Source organism: Diaporthe citri, assembly GCF_014595645.1.
Source record: "Diaporthe citri strain NFHF-8-4 chromosome Unknown scaffold_5, whole genome shotgun sequence".
In the NCBI taxonomy this organism is placed as follows: domain Eukaryota; kingdom Fungi; phylum Ascomycota; class Sordariomycetes; order Diaporthales; family Diaporthaceae; genus Diaporthe; species Diaporthe citri.
The window spans coordinates 1,775,206-1,795,895 of NW_025064850.1; the positions used below are offsets into that span (position 1 = coordinate 1,775,206).

The 20,690-nt window shown below is 54.7% G+C and overlaps 7 protein-coding genes across 7 annotated transcripts; 4 read left to right on the forward strand and 3 right to left on the reverse strand.

Moving 5' to 3' along the window:
* Nucleotides 1–696: 696 nt before the first annotated feature.
* On the reverse strand, nucleotides 697–2,381 carry INS49_011165 (uncharacterized protein; the record flags this gene model as incomplete). The annotated part of the gene is made up of 4 exons (XM_043171884.1): nucleotides 697–1,304; nucleotides 1,377–1,536; nucleotides 1,629–2,022; nucleotides 2,086–2,381. The coding sequence occupies 4 exons, from the start codon at nucleotides 2,379–2,381 to the stop codon at nucleotides 697–699; spliced, it is 1,458 nt and encodes a 485-aa protein (XP_043023629.1).
* A 630-nt stretch (nucleotides 2,382–3,011) lies between these two features.
* Nucleotides 3,012–6,186, reverse strand: INS49_011166 (uncharacterized protein; the record flags this gene model as incomplete). The annotated part of the gene is made up of 3 exons (XM_043171885.1): nucleotides 3,012–3,333; nucleotides 3,384–3,744; nucleotides 3,822–6,186. 3 exons carry the CDS (start codon nucleotides 6,184–6,186, stop codon nucleotides 3,012–3,014), a joined length of 3,048 nt encoding a protein of 1,015 aa, XP_043023630.1.
* Nucleotides 6,187–6,743: 557 nt separating this feature from the next.
* INS49_011167 (uncharacterized protein) lies at nucleotides 6,744–7,347 on the forward strand (the record flags this gene model as incomplete). Its single annotated transcript, XM_043171886.1, has 2 exons — nucleotides 6,744–6,962; nucleotides 7,024–7,347. 2 exons carry the CDS (start codon nucleotides 6,744–6,746, stop codon nucleotides 7,345–7,347), a joined length of 543 nt encoding a protein of 180 aa, XP_043023631.1.
* A 1,313-nt stretch (nucleotides 7,348–8,660) lies between these two features.
* INS49_011168 (uncharacterized protein) lies at nucleotides 8,661–9,270 on the reverse strand (the record flags this gene model as incomplete). Its single annotated transcript, XM_043171887.1, has 3 exons — nucleotides 8,661–8,690; nucleotides 8,800–8,988; nucleotides 9,076–9,270. The coding sequence occupies 3 exons, from the start codon at nucleotides 9,268–9,270 to the stop codon at nucleotides 8,661–8,663; spliced, it is 414 nt and encodes a 137-aa protein (XP_043023632.1).
* A 1,688-nt stretch (nucleotides 9,271–10,958) lies between these two features.
* Nucleotides 10,959–11,773, forward strand: INS49_011169 (uncharacterized protein; the record flags this gene model as incomplete). Its single annotated transcript, XM_043171888.1, has 2 exons — nucleotides 10,959–10,995; nucleotides 11,148–11,773. The coding sequence occupies 2 exons, from the start codon at nucleotides 10,959–10,961 to the stop codon at nucleotides 11,771–11,773; spliced, it is 663 nt and encodes a 220-aa protein (XP_043023633.1).
* A 427-nt stretch (nucleotides 11,774–12,200) lies between these two features.
* On the forward strand, nucleotides 12,201–13,387 carry INS49_011170 (uncharacterized protein; the record flags this gene model as incomplete). Its single annotated transcript, XM_043171889.1, has 3 exons — nucleotides 12,201–12,287; nucleotides 12,348–12,970; nucleotides 13,039–13,387. The coding sequence occupies 3 exons, from the start codon at nucleotides 12,201–12,203 to the stop codon at nucleotides 13,385–13,387; spliced, it is 1,059 nt and encodes a 352-aa protein (XP_043023634.1).
* A 3,434-nt stretch (nucleotides 13,388–16,821) lies between these two features.
* Nucleotides 16,822–19,186, forward strand: INS49_011171 (uncharacterized protein; the record flags this gene model as incomplete). Its single annotated transcript, XM_043171890.1, has 6 exons — nucleotides 16,822–16,882; nucleotides 17,000–17,023; nucleotides 17,086–17,112; nucleotides 17,179–18,341; nucleotides 18,407–18,667; nucleotides 18,719–19,186. The coding sequence occupies 6 exons, from the start codon at nucleotides 16,822–16,824 to the stop codon at nucleotides 19,184–19,186; spliced, it is 2,004 nt and encodes a 667-aa protein (XP_043023635.1).
* Nucleotides 19,187–20,690: the final 1,504 nt, after the last annotated feature.

Here is a 20,690-nt window from a genome sequence, read left to right on the forward strand (position 1 = left end):
AACTATTCCTGATTCCTACAATTATTTTGGATGTTGACAACTGGCCAATTCCTCGGGAATGGGCGGCAAGTCATCGCAATTCAACACCCCAGTATTTGGGGGCAGTGATGTGTTCAGCTCAAGCTGGTCAAGTTAACCACAGCGCACTGGGCCAAGTGTTCCCAGCTAACAAGAATGCATTCAGTCAGTGGAATTTGCCAACACATATCATGTCGACAAGTTACAGTATCGTGTTACTCATTTTACTACACTAATGAACTCTTATGTATGCCGGATCGAGATCGCTGATCCAAGCAACCTCCAGGACCGAACCGGAGGCAATGCCAGTTCTTGATTCTGGGCTGAGGCCGGTTGTCCCTCGCTTTCTGTGCTCCTCATATGAAGCATTTTGACACTTTGCTGACAGATAGATGTTGTACAATGTTCGTCGCCATTCGACCCTTCAGAACCTCGTGCCCATCCTTGGGCAGTCTCGCTTGCAGACAGCATGGCTACATCTGGCCACTTATTATGCGAGCCGCTCTTCTTCGTCGGATACACACATGTTGATGCGCTTTCGATCACATCAGACACTGTATTTGAGTGTCCTCCGCCGTTATCGGACATCTGCGGTTGGCCCTTTCCAGTTTGGTCTTGACCACCCGCACGAAAACCAACAAGCTGTCGCAGACCTGCTTTGGACCTCGACCAGAGCCCTCAGGAGTAGTTGCGTCGGTTCTTCCGTATCTCCTCCGGCTCCCAGATGTCAGGGTACATGGCAAACACCTCGTCGGGGGTGTCCTTGCCCATGAATTCGAGCATACTCCTCTGAATTTCGAGGTGTGCGTCGAGCTCGCGCCGCAGCTCGTCGCGCTCGCGCACGCGGACCTTGATCTCGGCCATCTTGGCCTTGGCGATGTAGCTGAGCTCGCGGATGTTGCCGTGCACCTGCTTCATGATGCGCCGATCACGAATGTTGCGGTGCTCGGCGACGCAGTCGGCCAGCTTGCGGTTCTCGTGCTTGAGGCGCCTCGCCTCGTGCCGCAGCCGCTCGGCCTCGGCGTTCGCCTCCTCCTCGGTCTGCACCAGGTTTGTGACCTCGCGGCGCTTGCTGTCGATGATGTTCTGCGTGGTCTCGAGGCCCCAGATCCTCTGAATCGCGCCTTCGACCTCGGCGGGCCCGTAGTACTCGGGCTCAGATGGCGTCCTCACGCCCCAGGAGGGCTCGGGGGAAGTGTTGTTCATGCGAACCCAGCGCATTAGCTCGGGATCCATGCGGTTAAAAAGGTAAGTAGAGTACGCCGGAGGCATGGAAGGGTTCAAAGCTGTCCAGTCATTGTCTATCAGTACACTCCCACTACATAACAGAGAAGCGCAGCATGGGAGCGACGACTCACGAGGCGGTGACCACAGAATGGACGGCTCAGACCTTGCGTAAGCGCTGCATTCGGGACTCAACTGTTTGCCGTCCTCCGCATCGTATAGGCTCTGCGTCGCGCGGCGCTTTGTCTGTCGTGGCAGGGCGGTATTGGGAGAGCAAGGCCGTTGACGGTCGTCCTGGTGTCTTGTTCTCAGCATATCAATGGCCGTGATGGATTACATGTGAGTCGTTGACGTGGTTGTTCGGACCGAGCCCAACCCTCACTCACAGGGATCCCATAAGTCTTTTGTCCTTCCCAAGTCGATCTGTACTTGTCGTCGCTATGCTGGTCCCATCTCTTCGTGCCTTGAGACCACTGAGCAAAAGTATCTGGAGAGATCCAACCGTCCGCGGGATCACCCTCGCCGTCGTCTGAGACATCGCTGGCTGCGTACTTCCTCCATCCATCTGCTGCACAGTCGCTGCTCAGGTATAGGTCGTCCGACTTGGCCGTGTCGATGCCCTCTGGAAGCTTCAGATCCACAAGTCCGAAATGCTCGATTATGGGGCGGTCAAAGGTGAAGATAGACTTGCGCTGCGTCTCTTCGTCATCGTACATCGCTGGGCCGCGGGCCTTCCAGTCGAAGCGGTCCTTGATCGAGTTCTCGATGTCACCCAGCATGCTGAATTACAAGCACTTTTAGCCTTTTGAAGCAAAGTGGACACCGGCAGGTAAGTAAACATACGTGACCTCCCCGTCAGCTCGCTTGTCTGTTTCCAGCCTGGCGATCCATGTCATCAAAGGATCCTCCATGTCAGGAAGGCCTTTCATGGCGACATAGGCCTTCATTGTCGTGCCCGACAAGGTCCAAACCGCATCGCGGTCTTGCCCCTCACTGGACCCTGAGCGAACACACTGGGACGACACATTTTCTGCGTATGTTAGCTCACGTGTGAATACCTTCGTCTGCTTGAGCGGCGTACCAGGGGTGCCGTGCTCCTGAACTGCCTCCTCGCTCGAGGAATTCATGGAGGATGTCATCTCAAACGATTGAGGCCGGGGAGAAGATCAAGGTCAGCGTGAGATCTGGGAGAACAAAGACTTGAGCAGCGAGGATGGTCGCTGCCTCGTGCGTAGGTCCTAGGGAAGGTGAGGTAGGTAGGTTAGATTTAGGGCGGGGGTAGGCAACGTCTTTAGGCGGGCTGGAATTTTGCTCGTTTTGAAAGCTCAAACAGTACCGCTTATGACGCGATGGCAACGGTGATGGAGACATGCAAAATACAACAGGGGAGGTTGGTTATGTATGGAGCAAGCAGGGTGCGTGACAACACAGCAAGCAAACCAAGCTGAAGACCACATGCTGGCAACACCACGCATCGGATTATGGTACTCAGGCTCTTCTTGGAGACTCAGGTTTAGCATTGATTCTCTAAGCTCTATCAAGTCTCTGGGACCTCCTTCAGGACTTGCCTGTGTGCACAAAGCATAGCCCCTCCGTCATTTCGTGAGATCAAGAATTCTCGACAAGCAGGCTGTAGGCTTTTGAGGATAGAAATATAGTAAAATTGACGAGGGAAAAATGCCATGCTCTGACTCCTCTGTTGGCTCCAAGAAGAAGCAGCAAAATGATTCCGATCATACCTTGATTCTGGTGTGACTCTCATCACCGCATCACTTTTTGCCCTTGCCTTTTGTGGCTGCCTTGCCCTTTCCACGGCCTTTCGCGGGCTTGTCGTCACCATCGTCTTCTTCATCGTTATCGGCAGCCTTCTTCTTGGCAGCTCGCTTGGGCTTGGCCTTGGGTTGCTTGATGTACTTGTCCTTCTTGAGATCTATCTCGTCATCGTCTTCCTCCACCGGCTCGGCGACCTCCGCCCCATCATCCTCTGCCTCGATAGCGTCTTCAATGTCAGGCACATCCTTTGCAGCCTTCTTCGGTGCGGTAACATTGCTGGCTTTCATGAATGGCACAGCGTGGGACATCGAGTTATATCTGTTCGTGTTAGATTCCAGCGTTTCACTTTGGCTCGCGACTAGACTTACGTTCTCGTGAAGGCTGCCTTCGTCTGGGTCTCGATCTTCACCAGGCTTTCGTCTTGGGGACCGACACCAAGTTCAAGCATGGCATCGAAGTCCTCTCTCGTGAGGTAGTAGCTGTCCATGAGGTCGATGACCTCCTGGACACACTCCTTGCCCTCCAGAGCAAGGCGCTTGACAATCTGATGCCACAGCACAGGCAGATACTGCTGGCGGATCTCGCTCACATCCCCAGAAGACTTGAGCCGCATGTGTGCCTGAATCTCTCGGACGTAGCGGCCGAGTTTGCCTAGCTTGCTGTTGTTTCCGAGCCACTTTGTGAACTCGGTACCAATCATTTGGCCAGCAACGAAGCTCGCCGGACGGACTGTGCTGAAACTGCGTGTGTCGGCATGAGGCTCCAATGCTGTTGTGGACCGTGTATCATGCGATCAACAAGATCACCATCGCTGATGCTCTCGGCCGCTTGATCCGCCATTTCAAGGTATTTCATGTTCGCCTCCCTGCTGTTGTAGCCCTTGCCGCTCAGACCCGCTGGCTTCGCCTTGAGGTAGTTCTCCTGAATCATGAGATAGCTGAACTCGTGGTCGTTGAAGTACAACTCAATCTTGTCGTTCAGTGTGGACTTGCTTGCTGGGTTGAACAAATTGCCACCCAACAGTTTCTGGCAGATGTCCCAGGGCTTCAGGACGACATGCTTCTCCCACGCCTTGGACATCGATTTGGTTTGGTCAAAGTCCATAGATGTTTGGTCAAGCTTGATCGTTGAAAGCATGTTGATGATCTGCCTGATGTCCTTGTTGCTTCCCTCAATGAGAGCATCGACAACCTGCAGCGGCAGCTTGAGACCCTCTCGATGGCAGATGGTCATGATGCGAGATCGGACCTGCTCCACTGTTGGACGTCGGAATGGGATGTCGAAGGCTGCACCATCGAAGGGTTTCATCTTTGGCAGTTTGCGTTCGTTGCATATCAAGATGAGTGGTATCTCTGTTTTCTTGCAAAACTTGGCCAACGCTCCGACACCGCCTCGGTCACCAGCTGACATGCCGTCAACTTCGTCCATGATCAAAACGATATTCTTCTTGGCATCCTCAACCTTCTTTCCATCACCGGCGAAGAAGCCTAGGAGAGAGGTGTTGTTCATCACCTCGCTGACTCCGTTCTCAACCATTTTCTTGCTTCGGGTGTCGCTGGCGTTGCTCTCGATTACATCGAACCCCGCCAGCTTTGCTGCAAGATGCGCCGAAGTCGTCTTGCCTATACCAGGAGGACCGCTCAGAATGACTGCCCGATAGCCACCCATGCCATCGGCTCCAAATTTCTTGAAGTCATATTTGCGGTTCTTGGGCCAGGCTTTCAGCCAGTTCTGAATCTTTTCGACTTGGCTCTTGTTTCCACAAATGTGGTTCAGCTGAGAGGGCGCATATTTGCTCGTCCATAGCTGTGAGTTGGCAGCGATGGCCTGGGTTGGAGCAGCCGCTCCACGTGCTGCAGCGGCCTTGCGCGCTTTCTCTGCCTCGATCTGACGGGCTTTTTCTTCCCTCTCCAGCTCCGCAGCAGCCTGCCTGACTTTCTTCTCATCGGCCTCTTGCTTCTCTTTGGCCTTCGCCGCGTTCTTCGCCGATCCGCCATTTGCGGGTGCTTTCCGTATCAGTTCGAACAAACCGTTTTCGTCGATTGTCTTGATTCCGACCTCTTGGATTTTCCGAAGCTTCGAGGGGCCTGCATCATCCCCTAGAACCACGAAGGTGGTCTTGCTGCTCGGTGCACCCGTAACTTTTCCACCGAGGCGTTTCACTAGTGCTTGTCCGTCCTCTCGGCCGAGAGTCTTGAGCTGACCCGTGAAAACGAATGTCATTCCTGTGAGGCAATTTTCCTCTCCCTCCGGTATTTCAGCCGTGCCCTCCATCGGCGCAGGCCCCGAGTTGCCTCCGCCAGCAGCTGCCTTTCTCCAGTCGAATTTCGCGTCGGGGTCCTTAGCAGGCGGTGTCGGTGGCCTGACCGTAGGCACGGAATCAATGAATGCCTGATAGCTGGCATCCTCCTGCTCTGGCTCCTTCTTCTTCTTCGGGGCTCGAGGTTTCGACGCAGCAGCTTTCTTCCGTGGAGCCTCTTCGAGATCTTCATCGTCGGAATCCGGCGATTTGCGCTTCCTTCCATTGTTGGCAGGCTTCTTTGGTGCTGGCGCGAAGTCCTCGTCGTCATCCTCGGATTCCTCAGCCTTAACGGGCTTCCCTCGGGAAGCAACCCGCTTGGGCTTGGGCAGGACTTCCTCCTCGCTCTCCTCTTCCAAGTACTCGTTCTTCCTCTTGCTTCCACTTCGCGCATCGGCAGCGAATATGTCATCCGCGTCCTCATCGCCGTCCTCCATGTACGCATCCTCGTCGTCGTTCAACTTGACCTTCCCGTGAGACGTGACAGCCTTGGGCTTAGCAGCAGGTTTGCCCTTGCTGGTTGCTGCTGCTGCTGCGTTGGCAGCCTTCCGGGGGCTCTGGCGCACGGGCACGCTAGGTTTCTTCGGAGTGGACTCGGATTTCTTGTTGTTCGACTTGGACGAGGTGAAGTAGTCGTCAGCAGAGATCTCCTTTCCTTTGACTGGCTCTGGCTCTGTAGCTTTCTTCTTCCTTGGCGTAGACCTTGCTGCCGGCTTGCTCGGTTGTGCGACGGGTTCATCATCCTCTTCGCTGTCATCAACGACCTTACGCGGTCTCCCACGGCCCTTCTTGACAGGCTCCTCCTTCTTCGGTGCAGGTTTGGCCGGGGCAGCACCTCCCCTAGGGGCGAAGAAGCTTCGTATGTCGGACATTGTGATGATATGGGCGTCTGATGTTTGAGATCAGCGGTTGAGATACTTTGGAAGAGACCCTAGAGAGGCAGATTCCACCGGCACAATTGGGTCGGCGGGGAACTCTGGGAGTCGAGTTCCCGTTTGTGGAAGAAGGCAGAGGCAGAGGTCAAAGGAGGAAGCTCGAGACGCGTGCGTGACGCGATGATTGCTGGAATCACTTAAAAAAGAGTGGGTCGGCCAAGGCAGACATGGCCCGAGCTCCTTTGCGCTCCGTGCCTGCCTAGCATTTTCCCGATTTTGACATCAGGAAAGCAGGCACAGCGCAAGCACCCAGTCCCCCATCTAGCGGCACCTCAGGTTGCGAAACCTGGGCATCGACAATGATGAATCGGCAAGGCCCATCAACACTTCTCAATGCCCTGAAAGGGCTGAGGGTGTTGTCCCCCGCGACCCCTCTACAGCCCTTCCACGCTGCAAAGGTCCCATGCCTCGCCGCCGCTGCCAGGACATTCACATCCACAGCCCCCCAATTAGGGTCATGGCTGGAGCCATTCATCGACCGAACGAAGAAGAAAATGAAGGGAAGACCGAGAGTTGCCACAGGAGGCTCTGTAAAAGGCACAACGATTATGATTGGAGACTACGGCCTGCGCATGATCGACCACCACAGGAGGATAAGTGCGGCACAACTGAAGCTCGCGGAAGCGACCATCAAGCAAAGACTTCGTGGGCAAAGATACCGGCTGTACACAAGAGTCAATTGTAACATTGGCGTCTACATCAGCGGAAACGAGGTCAGTTTTGCCCCGTCTGTTTCTGCGGTTGTCGAGGAGAAGGCGACTAACAAACGGACAGGTTCGTATGGGTAAAGGAAAGGGTTCCTTTGACCATTGGGCGGCGAGAGTTGCGGTCAACCGTGTCATCTTCGAGATCAGGGGAGCATTGCACGAGCAGGTTGCCCGAGACGCCTTCCGACTGGCTGGTAACAAGCTGCCGGGCCAGTACGAGTTCATCAAGAAGGGTGAGCCAGCTGTTGTGGGCATAACAAAACTGGACGGGGTCACTCTCGACGATCTGAAGCGACCACGAAAACAGGTGCCTACGGTCGAAGCACCCAATGTGGCACCAGCAGTAGCGACCACTCCGTCCACTGTTCCTCCGACGCCTCCAGCACCATGACGGGTGACAGTCTTTCAGAATGTAACATAACCAAATCTGGCTGTACAATGGATATACCCCGGGCTTCTGTCGCTAGAAAAATGGAACAGACAAGGTCTGACCTCCCCAGGCCAGACAAAGATTCATGCGTGCTCGCTATTGGTGAGCTGGCCAACTCACACCGGGAACAGGAGGAGGCACCCCATAGCCTAAACACTGCATCGTACGAGAAAGGCACTTCTATACAGTGTAGAATAGAAGTCCATGGCATTGAAAGCCCATACGTTTGCTGCGCATCCGCAAAAGGGAGATGGAATGAGGACATACCCCAACCAATTAGTAGTTCACAGACAGCCTGCTGAATCCCAAATAAAGCGTTTGCGCATATAGGTTGGCAGAGGGCAACGGATAGACGAAATTCGAAGATAAAACAATTGTTGGCTGCAAGTCAACGCAGGAGCGTCGATGGTATTGAGGGCATCAGCTCAAGCCACTTTATATGACAAGCCCAATGCCGGGAAGACCACTCGCTACCACGAGCTGGGCCATCTGCCCATTTCCTCAGATGAAGGGGGCCCATGTGCATGTGTGGGCTTTGGATATCTTGCCTTTCTGCAGTCCATTCGATTGTAGCCCCCGGACAATTATGATTTCAGCATTTGATCCTTGTTTCCAACAGGAGCCGCCTTTTCTACGTTCTCTGTCTACATGGGCATGGCTGTTAAATCAATCAAAAATTGAAAGTCTTGTCTGCTATGTGTCCCTAAAGTTGCATAGGACCTGTGGTGGTTTTATGATACATACTACGGTACACCCTACATATGTTCAAATATAAAGTAATGCACAGATGTAAATGCAACGGGGGAGGGCCACTGGGAAACTACACACCCAACACCTACACACCCAAAACCTACACACCCAACACATATACACCCAATACCTATACACCCAATTCACATACCCCGTTTAAACACTTAATTTATATACCTAGGGCTAATTCGACATGTAAATTGGGTATATGAATTACCATGGCAATGACTTTCCCATGAGTAAAATGAAGTTATATATCATAGAAGTTATGCACAACAGGGTTCTCATCACCTTGAAGAGCTTGAAGGCCGCTGAATATACATGGTCCATATGCTCCTTTGAAACGGGCCATGGGTGAAATTGGCACAGCAAAAGTACTGGAGCAGCAATAGCTCAAGAAATCATTTGCCATTCCACCAAAGAAGTACTGCTTGGGCATAGCAAACCGCCTCCTTCCCCTCAATTTACGCTATTTGTAGAGATTTTATCGCCTAGTGAAGACTCAATAGACCACTTTATGCGTTTCATGATCCTCCTGGGTTGGTAACCTTTGCCTGTGGTTTGCAAGACTGTAGGTGTGGTGAAGAAAGTTTGGTTAGTCCATACATTGCGCCTATGGCCAAAGACTTTGAGAGTAATTCTGGTATGATGGTTGTATCTTACAAGTTGCACCTTCACCGGTGCCGTGAAGACGTACTCATTGTGACGCATCTCCACGTATGCGTTTCCTTTGCCATACATGTCCTCCAACCAGTCTCTCAATTGCTTGGAATCAGTCCAGCCTTTCCACCAGATTTTTCCGCAGGGGATCCGGGTCTCACAGGTGGTGATCCGCTTGTCTGGGTTGTCAGGCTGTGGGTGGCGAAGAGGTTCAAGTTAGTCCAAGCACTCTACCAAGGGCTGATTCTAAGCCATCGTGGTACAGTAAATGTGTCTTACAAGCTCAAACTCCTCCGGTGCCGTGATCACGTATCTTGTGTCCTCTTTCACTAAGGCGAAGCGTCCTTTGCCATATTTCGTCTCCAGCCAGGTTTCCAATTCCTTGAGGTTGGTGTAACCTTTGCAGCAGGCTAATTCATAAGGGACATACATCACCTTCTTGAATATGGTCGGCTGGTCCTCATTTGTCGACATTTCCTAGGTGTACTCTTGGTCTTTGGATTGAGTGAGCTGTGGTTTTCGGGTTGTCCACACTGTCAGATCTTTAGTATGATATTTAGGTTCTCATATACTGGGCGCTTGGCTGTTGTTACGGTGCAGCATAGAAGCCGTAGTAATAACTTGTTGTTGCGGGAAGGAAGGAAAACTAGAAGTCTACAAGCCGCAGGCGAAGCTGTGGCGTTTATATGGTGGGCCGCTGTAGTGGGTACCGTGACAGCTGTGAATATGCATGAGTCTTGAGATATTGTTCCGTTCCTCAATGGCTGAGTGAAAGGGGCCTTTGTTGAAGGGGGGTTAATATTACAGGTTTTAAATACCTGAGGCGTTGGAAGAGGATGGCGAGGTTCTTTGAACTGACATCAAATCAGTTTGAGTGACATACAAAGATTCGTGAGTCAACGCAGACAATCTTGTTCTGAACAACTGTGTTCAAACCACTCTCCCAAGTCCCCACCCATGAGTAACGCGTTTAAATACGCATGGAACAACGCAATCATCGAACAGGTCACAAGGAAATTCGAGACTATCATGCAAAAATTGCCGGGCCTGGTGACCTTGCTAGGGGATACCTGGGCGTATTTGACATGTAGAAAAAGACCGTCGCCCATAGCTGCATTTCTTCATTGTTCTCATGGTCTCGTCAGTGTTTTGTAGATCACATGTGCGACCTCCACAATATTTCCCACTGGTTGATCATCCACACTTCTAAACAGATGACCGCACGTGTAAAGCTATCCAACTCACTAACTTCCCTTCCCAAGTTCAGAGGCTCAACAAAGACTTGGCGCCTGCAATCCTATTGTTTCATCCTGCAACACAAAATTCATTCTCTACGATTGTGAGACATTGGAATCTACCGCGTGGCTTATCACCAGTTCTCACACGCTGGCATAATGCTCACCGTGGCGAGTGGCCTTTGGAACTCACTGCTTCACTATAGACTTATCGAAATGGCTCCAGAATTTGCCGAAGCTTGCCATATTACACCTTTAAACGCAGTTTCCACGTTGTGATCTCCTTTGCTTTAAGGTGGAAAATCAGCGCTGTCGAAGCAGGCGTGGCTTGTGTTGTGACATGTTGGGTACACAATGAGGTTTGACGTGGCACTGTCCGTTGACACTCAGATAGGCACCCACACCCTGAGTACCACAGGTTTCGGGAATTATTGTAGCCCAGGCAGACACAGAACTAGTGCAGAGTCGCTCAAACTGGGCCTCCCGCCACATGGCCGCCCACCATGGCCTCAACCAAGCTCATTCTCATGCATGCCAGCTAACTGGGGCCAATTCTCTTACACAACTGACACACTACCTTATCCCTCACTAGTATGCCCGCAAATCAGCTATAACAAGGGGCTCTGTCCAGACTTGGCCCCCAAAGTCCTGAGCGCTTGTGCCTGGTTAAAAGTCTGCGTCTGCCACCAAAACTTGGCTTGCTCTGCACAACTGGATTAATTTTTCAAGGCGGCTCTAAAAACACCCAAAGCCAAGCCCAGCCCTACATTGTCAACATGTTCTTCGTACTGACCTCTCTGCTTGCAGCAGCACAAGTAGTCACCGGCATATGTTACTGGCCGGATGGGTCAGCGGACCCATCGGGATACGTATGTAATAATACAGCAGTATCTCAAGGCGGGCACAGTTCATGCTGCCTGCACAACGATGCCTGCTATGAAAGCGGGAGTTGCTTCCAGGACTGGTCAGGAATCATGTATAGGCAAAGCTGTACGGATCCGGACTGGAAGGATCCGAGTTGCCCGCAGTACTGTCTCCAGAAAAGTGCGGTAGCATCCATTATTTTAATTCTAATCCCTGACCTCAGTCACTGACTTTACTTATTTCCGCTCGCAGACCAACTGGAAGTCGGGGTTTGGATCCAGTCCTGCAGCCTGCAAGACAAGAAGGCATGCTGTGTGACGGATGCCCCTAGTGCGAGCTGCTGCAACGACACCAGCAACTTGTTCACTTTTACGCCGGGTTATATACAAGCAGTCATCAACGGCGACGGCACGAACCGCTTGGGCCCGTACGTGGCAGCGGATGAAAAAGCTGTCACGACACCGACCTCGACAGCATCAACGGGCTCTGACGCCGGCTCCTCTAACGATACATCTGCCAGCGCCACTGTCGCTGCCACCGATGACACGACTTCGCTATCGACCCCCGTCAGAGACGCCATAATCGCAGTAGGTGCTGTACTCGGGACCATCCTTCTGATCACACTTGCATCACTGGTATTCGTGTGGCGGAAGTTTTCCAAGGAGAGGCGGCTGCGACGCGAGGAACAGGAGGCGCTCAGGCGGCAACAGAAGGAAACTTGGCCCCAACTAACCCACGAGGCCACGTTTCAAGCAGGCGGAGGCGGCGTGCCAGGGGGGAGGAGCGAAATGTACGCTGGGGAGTTCAAAGGCAGGCCTTGGTCCCGAGATGTGCGGGAACTGCCCGCATCTCAACATGTTGGTGAGCTGAGTACGTAGTACATCGATTACCATTGGCAAGCTCTCTAAGCCGGGTGAACCTCGTTTCGCAGATACTTTTCCGGTCATACTTCGAGAATTATAATAATGGTTGTCATTTGCTTGACAAATTCTGCTGGTCTGAGACTCTTCGCGTAGATAGAACCTATAGACACGAGTGTGCCTGTGTAATACAGTAGTCTAGTGAGGTGCCCCACTTCTTGTGCTGTAAGGGTACAGGGAACACGAACCCTGGTCAGCTGCGTATGGGTCCAATCAACCCGCTGCCTGTATAGACGCGTCGCGCAAACCGCGACTCAACTTTCTAAGGCCCGTCATCCCTCCACCTGTCTTTTGGCAGCACCTTTGAGCCACTTCTGCAGTTGAATACGTCGAGAATAGCAATTGAGTGGGACCTAGAGTGTCAGAAACGGTCAGAAATTCCAACATGGCGTTGATTGTCGACAAGCATCGGCCACGGTCTCTGGACCAACTCTCGTATCACACAGAGCTCTCTGAGCGGCTTAGATCACTTGTACGTAGCGCAGGTGATGGCTGACTTCATACGTCTCTACTGACACCACATTCTTACCAGGCCCAAAGTGGCGACTTTCCTCACCTCCTCGTGTACGGACCATCCGGCGCTGGCAAGAAGACCCGCATCGTCGCGACGCTCAAGGAGCTTTTCGGCCCCGGCGTGGAGAAGATCAAGATCGACGCGCGCGTGTTCCAGACGACGTCCAACCGCAAGCTCGAGTTCAACATCGTCGCTTCCGTCTACCACCTCGAGATCACGCCCAGCGATGTGGGCAACTACGACCGTGTGGTGGTGCAGGACCTGCTCAAGGAGGTCGCGCAGACCCAGCAGGTCGACCAGGCCGCTAGGCAGCGTTTCAAGGTCGTCGTCATCAACGAGGCCGACCACCTGACGCGCGACGCGCAGGCGGCCCTCAGACGGACGATGGAGAAGTACAGCCCCAACCTGCGCCTGATCCTGCTGGCCAACTCGACGGCCAACATCATCGCGCCCATACGCTCGCGGACCCTGCTGGTGCGGGTTGCGGCCCCTACGCACGAGGAGATATGTGCGGTCCTGGCATCGTCGGCTAATAAGGAGGGCTGGCCTGTGGTCAAGGGTCTGCACCAGCGCATAGCGGAGGAGAGTGGACGGAATCTGCGCCGGGCTTTGCTGATGTATGAGGCGGTTCATGCGCAAAAGTACGTTGGTTCAGCATCTTGAGACTTGGGGTCCCGAGGGTACACCTGCTAACATTGTTGTCTTGCAGTGAGAAGGTCACCGATTCGACGCAACTGCCACCCCCGGACTGGGAGGCTCTCATCCACCAAATTGCCAGAGAAATCATGGAGGAGCACACACCAGCCAGGGTGCTGGTGGTTCGGGCGAAGCTCTACGATCTCCTCTCGCACTGCATCCCGGCTACAACCATCCTCAAGACTCTCACATTCAAGCTCCTGCCCTTGATCGACGATGCCCTGAAAGCCGACGTCATAAAATGGTCAGCCTTCTACGAGCACCGGATCAAGACAGGGACCAAGGTCATATTCCATCTGGAAGCGTTCGTTGTGAAGTTCATGCGGATATTAGAGATGTACCTGATGAGCATGGACTTTTGAAGAAAGAGCAGGACGATAGGAGAAGGACTCCCGTAACAACGGCTGTCATGCTCTTGACGTTACAAGTACGGCTGCACGGATCGAGGGGCGGGCGCTCTGGGCAGGGTGGCTCTACGAGTCGCGCGGACCGGGAAAGCAGATGGTTTCGTGCAGAAGACCAATTTGATCACAGGCGAGGGCGTTCGAGACCAAGGCGTTTTTGGACGGGTAAAAGTACCTGGAGGAATGGTTTGGTTGAAGCTCACTACCGCCCGGCGAGCCTCCGACCGGAATGAACTAGAGGCGTCTCGATATGGAACCCATCACGCACAAGCGAGAAGCTTGTACCGGTCAAGCAGCCTCGCATTTGTTGGGAGACGTGCCACCAAGCCGCAGTGTGCGCGCATTTTGTGTGCTGCGGAGAATATGCAGTGCACCGCGAGAGGCTGCCTACAAACGCATGTCCACTTGCTTGGGCGGCTCGGCGTAGCCCCGTAAGGTCCGATTGCGCAGCAGAAACGCTGCGGTGGATCTCTGGTGCAGACGCGTGCTGCATGTAACATTGGCTGAAGACAGCGGGACGACGACGCAGGACGAAAGCGCGTTTTGAAGCCTACAGATTAGACCTTGACCTGAATTTGGTGGTTGCCAACAAATAAATGGCTTGAGCCGAACAGATGCGTTTTCACTCCAGTATGACGGGTATGACAACCATTGGCTAGGCCCACTCACCGTACTGACTCTGCGCCATCAGCGTTAACCGAGCGAGCGAGCCTTTGAGGGCCATCGTTCAGCTGTGCCGTCGCACGAAGAGGCATATCGTTCGTCAGTTTGGCTTGGCTGCCCAGCCCTGTGACAGGTTGGACAAGGGTGAAACCACGCACTCGCCGGGCAGCGCTGGCTGTATGGCTGCATCGGGTTACTTATCAGTCTACTGGCTTCCGTTGGTCCATGAGAGGTGGCATCCTTGCGCCCCGAATTGGCTCGCCAGTGTCAGCTCTTGCGTAGCTCGACCCAGACCCGGGAGTCTGGGCGCAAGACGATCATTCGTCAGAAGGGTGGTGTCCACGGCCGCCCTCGACCCCGTCCTACCGTGCCCAGCCAGCCAGCTTGGGTGTGAAGTCATCTGGCTGGGCCGCGCGACGGCGGGGGAGATCCTGGGGGGAGCCACCACGGTGCCTGGGGAGAGCTTCGAGGGGCGGGCACGCGGGTGGCTACGGCGTGGGTCATCTTTGTGTTCGCCTAACCTCGGACACGCGCTGGATTAGCATTTGTGACATCCGGGACTTGCCGCCAGATAACCGCAACTCCAAGCAGCACAGAGGTCACCAGCTCGCTCTCTTCCAAAGTCGCGAACTTCAGCGAACTGCCAGTGGGGAGATGTATGAGTGATTTGTTGAGCCTCGAACCCGTCCCTGCGTCTGGGTGTGGGAGAACTCCCGTGCATCCAGCGGCTAATGATCGGGCCAATACCCAAATAGACAGGTATAGTATATACGGGCCATTTATTAGCGGGTGCAACCAACGACAATACCTGCAGTTGTGCTGACGGTAGCGCACGAAAGTTGCCGTCCCCACCAGCACGTCAGGTCCTTGCTGGTTGACGATCTCCTCGGGCTGTACCTATGTACATTAAATTACATCCGGCACTGTTATCTGGACATCAAACCAGAGTCCAGAGCCTAGAGACGGGCTCGATAGACCACAGTGAAGATCTACACGGTCGTCGATATTTGAATAGGATCATGCATACTGTCGGCTGCCTACTGCAATAGGCAATACATTAGGGGGGCCTACGGTCCAGTTCAAAGCCCCGTGCCCACCTCTCCACGATTCATCTCGGCCACTCTTACCGCGCCAACGCTACCCCAGGCCAGAAGGATTGATGCGGGGAAGCTTAGGAGCACTTGGGAGTAGCTTGGCGTGCCGGCTTTGTTCGTGGCTGTCCCTAGCGGCTGGATGGGCTGGATCAAGAACACCCCGTTGTCTCTCGGGCGTTGGGGCTGAAAAGGAGGGGGGTTGATGGAAGGGTTGCATGTGGCTGCGAAAGATGATGTACTGGATCTGCCGGGCTGGACGTCAAATCGTCTTCCTGCCGTTGTCCCGAAAGCTTCTTTGGACATGATGGTCTGTGGCCGGCTAGGCGCCTTGCCTTTACCGAGCGTCTGTTCGGCCTGGTTCTACACCCAAGCTGCAGCTCCTTACTGAGCTGGGGCGATATCGCATCGTGCATTGTCGAGGATGGGGACCTCTGACTCTGCCAGCTCTGACGAGGTGGATGGGGACGGGGACCGAGGGGAAGGACGGAGGGGTCTGGCCAGAGCATGGTAGGGGGGCTGAGCCTGGCCGGTGTCGAACGTTTTTGCGCCGAAAGTCTGGCGATGAGCCAGGCTCCCCAGGCAGAGTGACGCATCCCAAGGCCTTGCTCGCTGGATTGCCAATTTCGTATACAACCAGACAACTCAACGGTCCCTCCCACAGAGGGCAGGTCCCAGTCACAAGGGAGGCCGACTTAGGAGCCCATGGCCAGATAATCGCCAGAGTTGATGGGGTTTTCGGGCTCTCGGTTCTCGGTCTCAGACGTTGAGGCGCGATGCACAGAGGGAGCTCGGATGGAAAACCGGAGAGGCAACGGCTGTGCATTGCATTGCAGTGCAGTGAGCAGTCCGCCCTCGGGCAACAGAACGACACGACAAGAGTGAAGAGTGAGAACGAGAAAGAGACTTTGTCTCGAGAGCTCCGTTGCTGCATGCCGGCCGGCCAGACCCTGGCCAACACGGTCCCTCGCAGGCCTGGGTAGGGGCTCATCTGATCGAGGGACGAGTTCGACGGAGTCCGGACAGACGGAAAAGTTGTCGCTGAGTAGCCTCGCTCCTCACCTCATGGCAGTGGGGTGTCAATCCCGGCCGGGTGGAATCCCTCTGCACTAGCTCGAGGACCCCCGTCCCGGTGGGTATGGATTCATTCCCGAACAGGCAGTGTTCGGACACAAGGGACGAGGGGCCCTGCGTGCATGCTGTGGGCAGAAAGCAAGAGGGTGAATTGAGTGAGCGTGTGGGCGAGTGAGTGAGTGAGTGACTGACCAGGGACCGGCGACAAGTGACCAGTGACCGGTGGTCTGGCTTCTCATCAGCAAACTAATACAAAGCTACCCCCCTAGCCTCACCCTCCGCGTCTGAGCTGCTGCTCTGTCTTTCGATTGTTCCGTTTTCCAATTCCTCCAGATCCTTCACATCTATAGACTTAAAGGTGTCACAGCCTCTCTCACGTATTTTCTCGGCCAGCTCCAGAAGCCTTATACGCATCCTCTTCAGCTCTTGAAGCCGAGACCTGCGCGACTCAAACGGACCTTCTCACCAAACGTCTTCACATCCCCGGCTCACCCAACAGCTACCCCGCCATCATCGCCACAACCACCATCACAATATACACACACACGCCCGCCATTGATCGTCATGGCTGAAGGCGCGCCCAAGGCCCCAGTGGTCGCAGAGGCCCATGAGGTCGACACCTTCCGTGAGTCCTTCCGTGCCCCCAGAATGTCCAGAGACAGGCTGTCTGGTGAACCCCCGGCGCAGGGCCCTCAGACAGCGTGGAGTCTGTTGACTAGACGCTAACAGATGCTGCCAATAGATCCCCCCCAGAAGATGCTTGACAGTACGTGCACTGTACTTTTTGGGTGACTGGAGACCAATTCTGTGCTAACTGCAATCCTACAGAGCATCCCAGCAAACCTCACCTGTCTGGTAAGTCTGCAACGTGTTGGGAAATTATACCCCACTGCTGGAATCACCGCTGACGAGGTGGATCAGGCCTGGAGGACTACCAACAACTCTACAAGCAGTCTATCACGGAGCCAGAGAAGTTCTGGGGCACCAAGGCCAGGGAGCTCCTCTCCTGGTCCAAGGACTTCCAGACTGTGCGCACTGGAAGCCTCGTCAACGGCGACAGCGCCTGGTTCCTCGAGGGTGAGCTGAATGCCTCGTACAACTGCGTCGACCGTCATGCCGCCAAGGACCCCGACCGCGTCGCCATCATCTACGAGGCCGATGAGCCGAGTGAGGGCCGGAATCTCACCTACTCTGAGCTGCTCCGGGAGGTCTGCAGGACGGCCTGGGTACTGAAGCAGATGGGCGTCAAGAAGGGTGACACAGTCGCTGTCTACCTGCCCATGATCCCGGAGGCTCTCATCGCCCTGCTAGCCATCACCCGTATCGGAGCCGTCCACTCTGTGGTGTTCGCCGGTTTCTCCTCAGACTCCCTCCGCGACCGTGTCATAGATGCCCAGTCCAAGGTGGTCATCACCACCGACGAGGGCAAGCGTGGTGGCAAGCTCATTGGCACCAAGAAGATTGTGGACGATGCTCTGAAGCAATGCCCCGACGTCAGCCACGTGCTTGTGTACAAGCGCACTGGCGCTGACGTGCCATTCACCCAGGGCAGGGATTGGTGGTGGCACGAGGAGGTCGAGAAGTGGCCTGCATACATTGCCCCTGAGCCTATGAACTCAGAGGACCCACTCTTCCTCCTGTACACTTCTGGGTCGACCGGGAAGCCCAAGGGCGTCTTGCACACCACTGGCGGCTACCTGCTTGGTGCCGCCATGACTGGCAAGTACGTGTTCGACATCCACGATGGGGATCGCTACTTCTGTGGTGGAGACGTCGGTTGGATCACAGGACACACCTACGTTGTCTACGCACCTCTCCTGCTCGGTGTTTCAACAGTCGTCTTCGAGGGCACACCAGCGTACCCCAACTTCTCGAGATACTGGGAGATTATCGATAAACACCAGGTGACACAATTCTACGTGGCACCGACCGCACTGCGGTTGCTCAAGCGCGCTGGCGACCACTTCGTCAAGAGCAAGATGAGCCATCTCAGAGTGCTTGGCTCCGTCGGCGAGCCCATCGCTGCTGAGGTATGGAAGTGGTACTTTGAGGTTGTCGGAAAGGAGGAGGCACAAATCGTCGACGTAAGTTGCGCCCCCACGAGATCAACCTATCAGATTCCGTGTCAGGATATTAACTCTTTGAGTAGACCTACTGGCAGACCGAGACCGGTTCCAACGTTATTACTCCCCTCGCGGGCGTGACCCCAACGAAGCCTGGATCCGCGTCTCTCCCCTTCTTCGGCATCGAGCCTGCCATTATCGACCCTGTGTCTGGCGAGGAGATCCACGGTAACGATGTGGAGGGCGTCCTCGCCTTTAAGCAGGCATGGCCTAGCATGGCCCGTACAGTATACGGCGCACACAAGCGTTATATGGATACATACCTGAATGTTTATAAGGGCTACTACGTGAGTACAACTTTCCCATCACTTGCTAGTGCCATTGCTAACGCCTTGCAGTTTACTGGTGACGGTGCCGGCCGAGACCACGAGGGATTCTACTGGATCCGCGGCCGTGTTGATGATGTTGTCAATGTCTCTGGCCACCGTCTGTCAACCGCCGAGATTGAAGCCGCACTGATCGAGCACCACTCCATTGCAGAGGCCGCGGTCGTGGGTATCAACGACGAGCTGACCGGCCAGGCCGTCAATGCCTTTGTGGCCATCAAGGATGGCAGCGAGGCGTCTGACGCCCTCCGCAAGGAGTTCATCCTGCAGGTGCGTAAGAGCATCGGGCCATTCGCAGCGCCCAAGGCTGTCTACATCGTGCCGGACCTGCCCAAGACCCGGTCGGGCAAGATCATGCGACGTATCCTGAGGAAGATCCTGGCGGGCGAGGAGGACCAGCTGGGAGACATTTCGACCCTCTCGGACCCGTCGGTAGTTGAGAAGATCATCTCGATAGTCCACAGCGACCGGAAGAAGTGAGCTTGTGGGGGAGACTTTCCCTGGAGGTAGCTTGCGGCGGTAGATCTGAACAGGTCTCTGGGTCTTACGAGCGAATTCCGGAGTGAACGACGGTGCTTGGACAGTTTACATATGATGATGCTTATAATATCAACATGATATCTTCTGGCGGGCGAGGAGGGGTTGGTTAGGAGCAGTGTACTTCTTGGGTTCATACACACAGAGAGTTGCTTATCAAAGCCGTTTACCCGGACTTAAGAAACATGAATTGCGCCGAAGAGAGCGAATAAAGGTCCTGGCCGTGCGCCTCGCGTAGTTTGTGCGTATTTACGGCCGTCCTGGCTGGGCATCATCATTCATCGCGGGTGGAGCGAGATGGAGAATAACCAGCGCGCGGTGAAGGATTACAGAACAATTCTGGAAGCCACAACAGGGACTGAATGCAGACGGGAATAAGGACGAACAAGTGCCGTGCCACGCGGGACTCGTCATCCCCAGCTTGGCAACAGCCGGCCAGCCTCCGTAGCGGGCTTGGGAGGGGGATGAATAAGGTTGAGGAGTGGTGTTGTGTGGTGCTATCGCTGCCAGGACGGCCGCTTTTTTTTCTCACCCACACCACCCATCCACCAGCCAGCCAGGCCCCATTTCCGATCGCCCCGCCGCTGTCCTGCCGTCACCACTTGGTGTCTGGACGAGAGCTACTTCCTTCCGCCCCCTCACATAGACAGATAGGTAAGCGGCCGAGCTGGACTCTCGTTGGCAGAATGTCCCCAGAGCCAAGAACTCTCTACGCTCTCCCTTGGTGGCTGTGTAGGCTGCTGATTGCGTGGTCGAGCCCTAACAGGTCACACAGTGTGCGTGCCTCAGTGGAAGGAAGGGCGGTCTCGCGCATCGTAAAGTCCGAGTGGTTTGTCCGGGTGATTCGGAGGGGTTGGCTTTTGTAAGACAAAGACAACAGCCTTCAAGCCTTGCGTGGTGGCAGAAGGATGGAGAGGATGAGATGCCGGGTGGGTTTTGGGCAGTTTTTGGCACTTGCTGAGCGTCGCCGGCCTGGGCGGGGCGTTGATTGGTACGCCCAGGCGTGTCGAGTGCGCGTCTCGGTCGTCGATTCGCATAGTAGACACTGCTGATACACCTCGGCGTCCTGACACAATACCCAGGGCCTGCTAGCCACTAAGATACAACAGTATGGTGTTTTCAATTGTTTGCCCTCCTCAAGGTGCAGGCCATCTCCCGTCGGGGCAATTGCCTGTGTGTGGCCTGCCCAGGCGCGTTGCGGCGTGTTACCCTGGCAAGTGCGTGCAAGTGCGTGCAAGTGCGTGCCTAGAGGGCGTTGCATTGGTCCTTCTCGGCTGACGGCTCTTGAAACTCATCCGAAGCTCAGGGTTGATCTGCGCCTAGTCGATGGACCCACCCCTGGCAGGTGCCTGTGAAGGGGGGATGCTCAACCCACGCAGCCCTGCCGTTTTACATGTCTGGACATTGTCTGCGTGCATCCATATACACACAATTCTCTTCTAGCTTT